Source organism: Hetaerina americana, unplaced genomic scaffold, assembly GCF_022747635.1.
Source record: "Hetaerina americana unplaced genomic scaffold, ioHetAmer1.1.p SCAF_6, whole genome shotgun sequence".
Lineage (NCBI taxonomy): Eukaryota > Metazoa > Arthropoda > Insecta > Odonata > Calopterygidae > Hetaerina > Hetaerina americana.
The window spans coordinates 81,372,710-81,385,939 of record NW_027287205.1 but is presented as its reverse complement, the minus strand read 5'-3'; the positions used below and the strand labels follow the sequence as shown (position 1 = coordinate 81,385,939).

The 13,230-nt window shown below is 35.2% G+C and overlaps 1 protein-coding gene across 1 annotated transcript; it reads left to right on the top strand.

Annotated features, from left to right (window-relative positions):
* The first annotated feature begins 136 nt into the window (after positions 1-136).
* LOC139695144 (tRNA modification GTPase GTPBP3, mitochondrial) lies at positions 137-12,103 on the top strand. The gene is made up of 8 exons (XM_071593792.1): positions 137-269; positions 343-519; positions 1,213-1,332; positions 1,423-1,592; positions 4,666-4,776; positions 6,265-6,370; positions 8,254-8,812; positions 11,823-12,103. The coding sequence occupies exons 1-8, from the start codon at positions 170-172 to the stop codon at positions 12,064-12,066; spliced, it is 1,587 nt and encodes a 528-aa protein (XP_071449893.1). The 5' UTR covers positions 137-169; the 3' UTR covers positions 12,067-12,103.
* The last annotated feature ends 1,127 nt before the right edge of the window (positions 12,104-13,230 follow it).

Sequence of the window (13,230 nt, the reverse complement as noted above, 5' to 3'; positions counted from 1 at the left end):
GATTTACTTGCATAAAAAACTTGCTAATTGTTTTTGTTTTATTTTGGTAGACGCGGTCGACACTGAAACTAAAAACAGAACAAAGGATAAAAGGGCAGCGATTCCTGGCGGAACAATTAAAAGCTGATTTGCGGAAGTGTATATAATAGCAGCTAATTTGTCAACTGTAATGAGTTTTTCATTTGGATTTAAATTAAAAATGTGTCTTTTAAGAACATTCAATCATAGTATAGTTCGATTGAATTCAACTATATATGCCCTGGCCTCGGGTAGGTGTAAGAAAATTTGGGTTGGTGTTGTAGTACAAATAGCTAAAATTCTGAATACGATAAATGTTTGTAGGGTATGGAAAATGTGGAGTGGCAGTCATCAGGATATCAGGACCCAAAGCGTGCTCGAGTCTTTTTAGAATGGCTGGAATGAAAAAATATCCTGTGCCAAGGCAGGCCGTTTTGAGAAAAATTGAACATCCTGATACCAAGGAAACTCTTGACCACGGATTAGTTATTTGGTTTCCAGGTAGAGTTATTCCCTCTCTTTTCTGTAGCCATTTCGCTACTGATATCCCTCATTGTGAGGATATAAGTTGTGTTATTAGTTCGAATGACAGTCCTCGTGACATTTTACAGATCAACATTGATGTTTTTTCATTGACTACATGCCCTTTCTTTAACGACCTTTCAGCCCTTTACTGTTAGTTTTTTTGGCCCATACAAATCAGAAATTCCGCATGGTGTGTCAACGGGAATAGTTTCTTACCCTTTCCAATGAGAATTAAAGAGAAAATTTAATCCCTGATTTGGATTTCTATGTTTGCAGTTTCATACTTATTCATTGTTCCTGATATTTGCCTCTACATGTACTAATTACTAGAATATCTTTGCATACAACTCTTGAGTGTGTAAGAGTATTACTACCTTTATCAAATCAAAGGCCATTGGTGGTCTATGACTTTTGGAAGTGTTGGAAATTTTATTCAAATCAGGTAGCTTGGGAAACCATAATACATGCACTTCCTCATGCTTTACTTTGCTAACTTAGCTTTGGTTCTCAAATCCAACTTAACCTTGCGTTAATTTTAATTTCTGGTTTCCATTGTCATCTTGTAATGTTATGAACTTCAAACTCACTCCTTTGAGATGTTCACTCAATTTTTAATAAGTGGTTGGCAAATTTAGAATGGGACAATACATTTATATGCTCTCTGCCCAGGACCAAGAAGTTTTACTGGGGAGAACATATGTGAATTGCACGTACATGGTGGAGTAGCGGTGATATCATCTGTGTTGGAAGCTCTTGGTAAAATGGAGGATTATCGACCTGCTGAAGCAGGTATATTGAATCCAATGACATGTATGCTTAATGTCCAATATAGTCTTGAATGCAGCTATATTGAAATGTTGATGATTTGGTACTTGACAGGTGAATTCACTAAGAGAGCATTTTATGGAGGAAAACTAGATCTTTTAGAAGTTGAGGGACTGGGTGATTTGATTGATGCTGATACTGATGAACAAAGAAAGCAGGCATTATTCCAAATGGAGGGTGCACTAAGCAAGCTCTATATGGATTGGAGAGAAACCCTTGTCAAGGTTGTTATTTTTCTTATCATTGTTCGGTTATATTTTACATTGATTCATTATATTTTTCCACTTATATTAGTACCCAACTTCTCAATTTATATTGTTTAGCTTGTCAATGGTAAAGCCCCTGGGTGTTATGGGTAGGGGAGGCTAATGAAACTGATGCAATTAAACCCATGAAGTATGTAGATCCAATCTTCAGCAGTATGCTCGGCCCCTTTTAAAATTCTGTACTGATACCTGAGGAGAACTGGTTAAACTATTGATATTTTTAAGGTTTTTCCATAGAATGACAATGGCTGAAGAACTAAAGTTTAAATGAAAAGTTTTTCAACCTGAAAAAAAGGGTTTTGTTGTAGTTATTCCCTGTTTGAAACTAACAGATGAAATGCAATTGAATAATGGGTAAATAATAGAATGAATTGGCAGTAAAAATCAGTTAAATCTAATGCAATAATGATTCTTTCATATTTCTCAGTATTTCTTCATTTAAATTCATATCATTCACTACCCTTTCCACCTCTCCGCAGTAAGGAGTTTGTGCATACAGAAACATATTTAGGAGTTCATTATTTATCGGACTGCATTTTACAATATTTTCAAAATGTCAATGTTATCAATGAATGGCTTCTCTTTCCTTCCCCTTCCTGTAATATTTGCTTATATAACTTTATTGCATCACTACCCATCCTTACCTTCCATTGTCCCACGTCCACACCTTCGTATCCACCCGTTTTCTCGTACTGTCTGAACTCAGTGAATGTGCCACCAACACCCAGCTGGTCCTGGTGGTGCCAATTGCTGAAGGTTTCACCATCAAGCCATTTAGTCCAATTATTTTCCATTTTTCTGTTTAATACTCTCTCATCCCATCCGTCTTCAACGTCATGGGCCATTGAAATTCCTCCAAAAATAGTACTCCCATTGGTGTTTGTATTAATCTACTTTGTGTGTAGTGTTTTTGGATTAAATAGGAAAAGCTCTCTTTTTATTTTTTAGCTTAGGCATAGTATGTATATATGCAATATATTAATATTACAATATCTTCATTTCTTGGCAGTACGTACCTTTTATAAATGATCCAATATACAGTAGTATGTATACTGTTTATTCCTCAACTTATGTGACACAGTTGCCCCTTGGACACCACATTTGTTTGTACAATTTTGCAGTTTTATAACTTTCAACTGATACATTTTGATCACGTTTTCCCTGTGGGTGATAACTCTAGAACTGAATATCTCATGCATTGGAACAGAGATAGTAATTGTCTCAGTTGAACACTCCTTGAGTGAGGAAAATCATAGATAAGAAAAATGGTTTTAGATCTTCGATTAATTTTTTTCCATAGTTTTACTGTAGCTTATTTTCAAAAGATGAAAGGCTTACTAGTGGGTAGTTGGAGAGAAAGGGAAATGAGTTAACCCATCCTAGTTTGATTGTGATGTTAAAACTACAACTTTTTGGACTCCTGAATGAACACACAAGTATATTTACAGCAGCAAAATGGTTAAATGGCATGGATAAAAAATTTCATTTCTCAAAAATGGCAAATTAACTCTTTTCAAAGCATTGTCTTATATTTTATGATGAAAAATTCAATTTTCTTTTAAAAAAATGCTAACTATCATGATCTTCACTGTAGAATAACTTTTATTTTTTATCTGCTCTCTGGAAAGTTTGAGCTCATTCATCCAGCTGCCAATAACTGGTAATTTCCTTTGAAATTCTTACTTACCTTATTAGAACGTCATGACATGGCAATATAGGATCCATTCCTCAAAAGACTATCTAAAAATATTTCATGTGCATGAAATACTACTTTGGGTTATGATTTTAGTAGAAGTGGTGGTTTAAATTTCATTTTTAACATTTAATGCAACAACGTAGATATTGCTGTGGAATGCTAATAAAGGATGGTACTCAAGTTTTCGACACCCAATGCCCTGAAGGGTGGTATCAGAGGATTAAAGATAATGGCAGAAGGTGTGACATCAGCTGCCCACTTATAACCTATGTGGTTGCTATTCCTTCCTTATAACTCTCAACATGCGTTGAGGGAAGAATAAAGAAGGGTTAAGCAGAAGGAGATATCGATGCCCGCCTCTATCCCTTCAGTATCTCCTTCCCGCTTAGCTCTTCTTTATTCTTCCAACCCCACCGCTTGCTCAAATGATGGCCACAAGGGCTTTTCTCCCTCCTCTTTTTATCTCTCCATTTCTTTAGTTTCCGTTTCATTGGGTTTTCCATATTTCCCCTCTTTGTCCCCGCCTACCTTAATCCTCACTCTTCCCTCCCCCCCCCCCCCCTTTCCACAAACAGGCATAAATATAATGTATCACATGTTGAATCTTGTCTTGTATCTGAAGATGGTTCGATGAACTGAAATGCATTGTATGTTATACATAAATCTGTGGAAGAGTGAAAATTTTGTGTTTCTCATAATAGCAAACTACCACTACATCTTGCTTGAATCTGTTGAATATACATGGTAAATAAAGTGTAAAACCATAGACACAGTAATCAACCCGAAGGTCGGTTTGGTAGGTGATGGTAGAGTTCACCCAGTACTTAGCCCGACGGCGTGTGAAATTCACACATCAGGGTAGGGGGGCAAGTTCCTTTTCCTGTGCCGGTAATTGTTTCCCAGGAAGACCTGGTACCCAAAAAATCACATAGCTTGGGTGGAGCTGCAGGTGCCCAGAGACTTGTCTGGGAATCGAACCCAGGGCCCTCCTGTCAGTAGTCCAACGCTCTATCCCCTGGACTACTGCGACCCAAATAAAGTGTAAAAACTTCAAACCCTTTTTTTCCTAAATTTTGTATCTCTACAAACATTAAGAAATGTTCCCTTACTTTGTGCTGAAAAGCAGTGAACACCAAATTACTGTTAACTGGTACGTTTTTATGTTGTGCTACATTTTAAATTTTCCGGAGACATAGGTATATTACATGGTATTCAGTGCTATAATCATTTGTTGTATAGACCAGTGTATATGTATCGTACTTTATGGTGAATTTTTATGAACACTTTCCCTACTGTCAGCAAAACGTTATAAGCAGTTGTATTTCTGTTTTTCAGTGTGTTGCTCACCTTGAGGCATTCATTGATTTCAGCGAAGAGGAAAATATTGAAAGTGGAATTCTGAATCAAAATCACAAAGCCATTTCAGAACTCTTGGAAGGCATCAAGGTATTGTGTAATGCTTATCGTAATGGGTGAACCTTGTAATGGATTGTCAAGGAGAGGCTGATACATGGGATGTTCGATAAGTCCTTAGGAAAAATAGGAAAGCATTATTTTGGGTAGATTTTACTGTTAAATGTTTCCTTTCAGCTCAATAAACCTTTCCCGCCATTTATCCTTTTTTTAAGCTGTCTATAATGGTAATGATCTCTTGGTTGACATGAACTGTTTTTCACCAAGCAGTTTTTTCAAGTTTGGAAATTAAAAAAGTTACTGGGGGCCAAATCTGGTGGATGCTGCTGTAATTCAAGATGTAATTCCATAATGTTTTCCATCAAAACTGTGCAGGTGTGCACCCATGCATTATTGTCTCGATGGAAGAGAGGAAGAGTAATTGATACAGATTATTCCACTGGAGTTCAACAAAACCAAGACCATGGCCTCGTCGGCTGATTTCACCAACTATGCCTTCTTCGGAGCCAGATTGCCTTTAGAAACCCAGTGTTTCAGCTGTTCATTTATCTCTCAAGTGAAGTAGTGTACTCCTGTTTCATACATAGTTATGTATTGATGCAGAAACTCATCATAATTTCAAAGGAAAAACTACTAACCAGCCTCTGAATTGATCACACAATTGCGTTTATTCTCCACTGAGGGTGGTACTCAACTTGTCAAGATTTTTTTCACACCCAATTTTTATTGCATAATTGGAAGCACTGTACATTGTGATATGCAGGTGACCTCATCTTTTTTACAAACTTTGATTCATCAATTACCAAAAAACCATACTGTGGATTTTGTTAATGATTTCAGATTAAGTTACTTCAGCTGGACGTCCCGATCAATGTTCATCATTTCTGTTGGTGCGAGCACATTTAAACTCATTTGCCCAATTGTAAACAGTCGCAAACACAAGCGCAGATGTTCTATAAACTTCATCCAAGTGGGCTTTGAACTCTTTTTTTGTTAAGCCTTTGAAATAGAAGTGCTTAATCACCACATGAAACTCATCTTTTTCTAAATAAACAAAAGTCTGCTGCTTCAATTGATTATGTAAATGAAGCCTCTTGATTGATAAAACTTTAACAGCTGTCTAGTGATAGATGGGGCATAATAAACATACATTTTCTGATACTATGAGCATCATCTCTTGGATTTTATAAGGAATTATTCAAGGACCCACATACTTTGTAGTGGATAAATTTAAGAGAACTTTATTTTCTTGATAGTGTCGGTAAATTACAATATCTATATTAAAATGTATTCTATTTTTTTATTAAAATTCAATTTATATTAGATCTCATTGTATAATTCCATCTCTCAAAACCTTACAGTGAGCCCCATATGCATATTTAAGATAACATTTTATCTTCAAAAATTACAATTGTACTTGATAGGGAACTAATATTTACACTTAGTGAGAATGTGGCTAACATTTGATCATAGAGCATTTCTTATCATTTAGTCTCCGTAACATATATGTTTTTGCATTAGAATCATTTGGCAGATGGAAGGCGTGGAGAAAGATTAAGAAGTGGTGTGAAAGCTGTCATTATTGGTGAACCAAATGTTGGCAAAAGCAGCCTGCTGAATTTGTTGTGTGAGTGTCAAATCCATATAGTTTAAATTAGACATATAAGAATAATAGATCTCATCTGTTTGAATAAAAATTTGAAATGCTTCAGGAATATAGAACATATCTTAAAAATTATTTGTGGCAATCATGAGAGAATATCACAATTTTAGTGGTTAGTAGTCAAAAAGCAACTTTGAAATAGTGGTTTCCTCAGCTGCACTTCCGTCTATTACGTTACATTTGCAACTCTTTTCCTCCCAGTATAGATAGCAAAATGGGAGAGAATTTTAAATAAAATGTTGTGGTAATTCCAAATAGCATTCCTTCAAGCAAAAATAAAATGCTCTCATTGTATCAAAATCTTTATATACATGGTTTGTATAAAAGTATCGGGAAAATATTTGGAAAAATGGATTAATTTCAGATGTAGATACAATACCTCAAAATTCTTAAAAGCACATCCCTTGAGTGTCAACACACTTTATCCAGCTGCCTATTCATGACTAAAAGGCTCCCTTTTAGGTAAAAGGCCCCCTGGTTGATGAATTCTGGAAGGTCCAAAAGGCTATGCGTGCAAGCTTTTTTGACAGTACTTAGTAGGGTCCCGCGGTGGTGTCTTTAGAGGAAGGATTTCACTACGTTTGGGAATAGGAAATAGTCTGCTGGTGCCAATTCAGGACTGTAAGGGGGTTGGGGAATCATCATGATGACATTGTAGAAGATCTTCACCAGCAGACACTCAACTCTGCTCTTGGTCATCCAGCGATACCTTCGGGACACGTTTAGCGCAGATCTTTAGCATCACCAAATTTTCAGTGATAATGGTGTGCACTGTTACCTTTTCTTGTTATTCAAACCTTTTATATAGGTTTCCTTTACACAAATGCCTTTCAAAATAACAATAAGTTGAATTATTTATGGAATATTGAAGTATCTGCAGTTACAAACTGATATTATCGTCAATGTTTTGGTATCTAAACAGAGCTCACATCATTTTCATCAGTCGCCATTGGTCCTGATAATATTAGGCTAATGAAAAAGATGTAATATTTGTGGTCAATTCATTTAACCAGGACAATCTCAAATTTGTCACTGTCAAAAAACCAAGCAATGGTGCACCAAACTCACTGGTGCAAATTCATTGCAATGATTTCATGTTTCTCATCAGTTCTGTCTTGACCCATGAGCACCTCAGGGTAAAAAGGGGAGGAAAGAAAGTTGGCGCTTGAAAGAGGGGAAGGTATAAGGAGAGAGATGTAAGGGGAGGAAGCATCATATTGCGATGAAATTTCATTGAGGCCAGTACGTACTGCCTGTCATACCTCATAAAGTCGAACATTTTTCAAGGATTTATCATTTGCAAATGGTTATTACTATGTTTTCTTAATTTTTGTATTCATATTACATGTATTAGTTATTGTGAGGGTACTATTTTTAATTTCAACATTATCTTTTACAAGAAAAGATTGCAATTTATTGAAGAAAATTCTTTATTAAAAATTATCTGCCCCCTCACTGCAAAAAGGTTCAATGACGTGAGCTCAGAATGTATTGAAACTCAATCAATGATAAAAAAGTCCAGAGTTCTGAAGCCAAATTTGGGAACCTGTACTGCAGACTTCTTACAGTTAGAAAATTGTCTTCAATTTGTTTAAAAATCTCATGAAATTAAGCTAAGTCAAGATGTTGGGTAGCAGACAATCATTGCACTAATGGTTTAAGCAAGCTAATATTATCATATGGAAGCTTTTGTTGAATAAAGGGAATTATTATTCATTGGAGGCTGAAGGTATCTTTATACTTGTAAAAGCCCTGAAATAGTTGTATGCTAACTTTTATTTTTCATTTGTATTTTAATGTTAATCTGGTTGTTTACGGGAAGTTCTAATATGCACTCAATTTTTTAGGTCAGAGACAAGCAGCCATAGTGAGTCCAATACCAGGAACCACAAGAGACATTGTTGAGCGACCTTTGAACATCCAAGGCTTTCCAGTACTAGTTTCAGACACAGCTGGCCTCAGGACGGACACACAAGATCTTATAGAGTTGGAAGGAGTTAAGAGAGCAAGGGAATGTGTTGCTTCAGCAGACCTGTATTTATTAGTGGCTGATGCCGTGGAGTTCAGCAGAAATGTTTTATCCAAGAAGTTTTCAGTTGTGGAACACCTACGATCATACATTGAAAGACTATTACTTTCTGATGTTTTGTTTCAGAAGGGATGTAAATTCAAAGCAACAATGGAAGGTTATGTGAAGAGAGAAAATTCTCATCTGCCTAATCCTGTTGATACCATGGGCATCAGAGACAATTGCTTATTAATAGTGAACAAGAGGGATTTAGTTGAAGATTTTAATCACATGGATTCGATAATCCAGAACTTTCCTAATATTTGCTTCGTCTCCTGCAAAACAAACGATGGAGTGATGGAGTTAATGGCCAAATTGAAAGATCAACTTTCCAGCCTGTAAGTTATCAGTTTAAAATTTTATTTTCAATTTCATTGATGCATAGATCAATTAAAATATGGGACACAAACTTTGGGACACAAAATTTTTTTACATGCGATTAGCAAAGGAAATTTTTTTCCAAGATTTCGCTTTCACAGATTAAATTTAAACAAAAAAGTATGCCGATTTCAAGTGAAAATTGAAATCAGGGTGAAAGATACTACCACATGATACTGAAAATTCATATTAGTGTACCATACCATGGAATTCCATGGTCTCAACGTAAATTTTTCAGCTAGGTTTTGCAGATTGCAATATCATTATTTTGAGTATTGTCATAGTATAAGGAATATTAAAAAAATTAAATTTAAAATAGTGCTCCTTTAACCATCAACTGTTTTTAACTACAATGCTTCTTCGTCTTTTCAAGTATAATCTTGAAATGTTAGAGGTATGCAGTCTGTAAATACTATTGCCCTATTATATTAAGCGTCTCACGACATTATCTCATCTGAACATTATGTTATTGGCATATTATTTTTTTGGCTGTCAGTTGTGCTTGCAAATTTTTCAAGTCTGATATGCTTCTAAAAATGACATAATGCAAATTAATCACCAAAAGTTGCTTGTTAGGAATTGATACTGTACATACATATATATTTCTGTTTTCATCAGTGTTAATAATTAATTTTGGATGATTCATGATGTCAAAAATATTCCAAGTCATTCTTTTAGGGAAGTTTAATTTGATAGGTACAACCAAAAATCTAGCTCATTTAGAGTAGAAGAATTGCAAACTTGTCCCCCTACAAATATGGAAAGCATTAATCTAACGATTTTTTCCCCCAAGATTTTGTTTATGCATAGTAATGTTCATGATTTTTTATTGACAGTAGAATATGTTGATCTTGCTAACCTTTGATCTATTCGAATGCTCTCACCCATGTAAGGCACTACGGATTTATGTTCTCCATTTTGATTGTGTCAAAACCCTTAATTAATATCATGGCATTAAATTTTGTTGTCTTAAGCGTAACTTTATGGAATTTGCATAACATATTGAAATGAAATAATTGACTTTGTAATTCCACACACAAAAGTGTGTGGAATTACAAAGTCAATTATTTCATTTCAATCGTGGAGTTATTTTATGGGGAGCATCACCTGGCTTCCGAAGAGTTTTTATAACGCAAAAAAGATGTATTAGGTATCCAGAAAAAATACCCCCATGGCAAACCTTATTTTAAAGAATTGAAAAAATTTACCTTTTCTGTGTATTTATTACTTAGGTATGTATGTTGAGGATAATATCAAACAACAAATCACCAATGCCCAATTACATGGGCATAATACTCTGCTGTGTGTTGATTTACATTTATTCAGCCACTCTTCTGCTATGCATGGTAAGAGTCCCTTTCATGCTGCGATCAAAATTTTCAACTATCTGCCGCCAGACATAAAATCTGCTGCTACTAGAGGTATATTTTAAGTAATATATCAAGCATTTTCTGATATATCAATGCTATTATAGTTTGGAAAAGTTTCTTCAGAACTTAGTGTGGAGTCTTCAGAAGACTGAAACAGCTGATTGTTTGTCCTCTGACTTGACCTATATTTTACTCTTTTAAGTCCTGGGACCAATTAGTGTTATTATTATTGCCAGGATTTATTTTTGGGGAGGGTTTGAAAAATGTAAGTAACATAAAAAAAAACTATTCAATCATCAGGTGGCATTTCCCATTATTTTATATACTCCCATTCCATACTTTTTCCCAGCAAACAAACCAGTCTTTTTCTCTAATATTCTCCAAAGTTTTAGGATTTGATTAGGTACTTCATAATTGATCATCCCTCATCGTTCAGAAATCATATCGGGTATATGTAAAAATTGAAAGCAAGAATTACAAACTATCCCCCTGTTCTTCTCTCAGATAATTTATGTTATTCATCTTTCACATTCATTTCTACTATGTAGGCAATGCTCTTAAGAAAGAATTCACTGTCTATTCTCACAGGTATTTTTTCCAGTAATCTTCAGAGTCATCTCATCAAGTATTTTCCATAGCAGCAGTAGAAATGAATTATAGCTGAAATTCGTAGCCCTGCATAGATGTTTGGGTGCAGAAGCTGGAAGTATACATTACCACTTCTTTCCACTCTGCAAATTTTGCTTTGACCACTGACTGCTTTCTTTCGGGAAGCACTGTTGATTACAATGATACTGCCACTTTGATATCAGAACCAGCAGTAAAATTTCCTGGTAAAGGACAAGATGAGATCAATACAAGTTGGGTGGCTGAGCTCAAGAAACAGTAATCATGACATCCTGTTCACTCATTCTCATCCAGTAAATATGTGCATTACAACACAAGTGTTATGACTGAAATGTTCTATGTTCCTCTTTGGTCACATGTTATGCCAGCAGATAAAGAGCATTAGGCTACTGATTCGGTCCCAGTTCCACATCTGCCCGATGATACCTCTGGACACAAGATCTGACCAGTATGTCACTGGTGACACTATTTGCCGATCCTAATGGGTGAATTTTGCAGCCCCCACAGAATTTAGTGTAAAATAAGCCTCACCCTCACGCATCAACTTATGTTGGGCTGCACCACTGTATTTGCTGGTCCCATGAACTACAAACCATTTGGTTCTTACCTTCATTATGTAACTTTCTCTCCCCTTTTGTTTGAGTCTCAATAGCTTTCCAATTATGCATATCTTTAAACATGTGACTGGTGTGATTAACTTTATGGAATGTTAACATTCATGAATAAATGTTGTGCTCTCTTATAGGCTTCATTGTACCACAGTGCATAAATGCATATCTACAATGGCCTTGAAATCAGAGGGGCTGCATTTAACCATCAAGGAATAGGGTCACTTGTAGCAGCACTGATTATAGATTGCTATTAGGCAAATTTGTGGTCTCCAACTTCTTGGCTTATGTTCCAGTTTTTACATTTTTCAGAACCTACATACTTATTTTAAATTTAATTGTGGGGACATTCCTTTCTCTATCAGGTGTGCTAATCCAAGCCAAGAGAATCCTACCATTACCCAGAGTCGCCATCGGCACCACCTTCAGAATTGTGTCATCTCTTTGGAGTCTTGTCTTAATCTCTACGAGGAATCTGAAGACTGCGATGTGGTAATGATGGTTGAGCATCTTCGACAAGCAATGCGATGCTTAGGAAAAATAACAGGCCATGTGTCGACAGAAGAGATACTGGATGTCATCTTTTCATCATTCTGTATAGGAAAATAGAATCTGGTAACTGATTTTCTACATTTTAATTTATAAGGGCCATTGTTGTAAATACAGCTGCTGGCTGTATTATTTTATCAATTGTATATTGTGTAAATAAAAAACTTAATTTTTATGAATTGATGACGCATTTACCGATACCTTATTGATATTTCAGAATGGCTAGCAAATAAAGCCATGTCATGTTGGTACACTATCGAACTTAAACCAGATTGTATAAGATCTTAACAAAATACATGAAAACTTAAATCAATGCATATCAATTACTTGCATGACCAGTGAATTTTTTATTTTGAGCAGTCTTTTCCCTTTACTCATTGTGTCTATATGGATCTTTTGGAACCCTGTAAGAGTGAAAGCCTTTCTATAAAGTCCATATTCATATATCCTGACAGGTTATTTTGCCAGTTTGAATGCAAATATGAAACTTGTTTCATCACAGCATCAGTTAGAATTTATAAAAATGCTGACCAAACCAGATGAGCATTACAATAAGTATTTTGCTATATTTTCTATGAAGCCCCTTTACAATTTAGAAAACAGAAAAAATTCTAAATTTTCAGACTCGAGGAGCTAATTTTTCATATTCCATTATTTAAATGCTAACAATTCTGCACATAAGTTATCCTGAAGTATATATGCACACACACAAGTAACAAGTGTGGATCAATTAAAAAAAAACTTTATCTAAGCTTATTGGCATTAGTACATGGGCAACTTCAAATAATTTTTATAAAATAATAATTTGGCATTTTACAACTTGTTTTCTACCTTGGCAAACTGAATGCACTGATCCAGGTGTCACTTATTTATCATTTCCTTTATTTTCCTTTCCTGGAATTCCTTAAAATATAACAAAAATTTTTAAAGCAAGTCCAAATCACATAGTCTTGATAAATTCTGAGCTGAGTCAGGAAGTGTCAGTATTGAAGACAACTTAATTGTGTATAACAAATTATGAGAGAGTATGGTAGTTTCCGTCCAACTAATTTATCAGACTCTGTCCATTTTATTTATGAGGAGAGGCTATACACAGAATATTGTTTTGAACAAAGGGAGAGTTTTAACAAAGAGCACAATTATAATACCGTAAAACACCAAGCATGAAAACTTCAGATTTGAAAACCATAAAAATATTATTATTTTCATCCCAACCAAATCCTA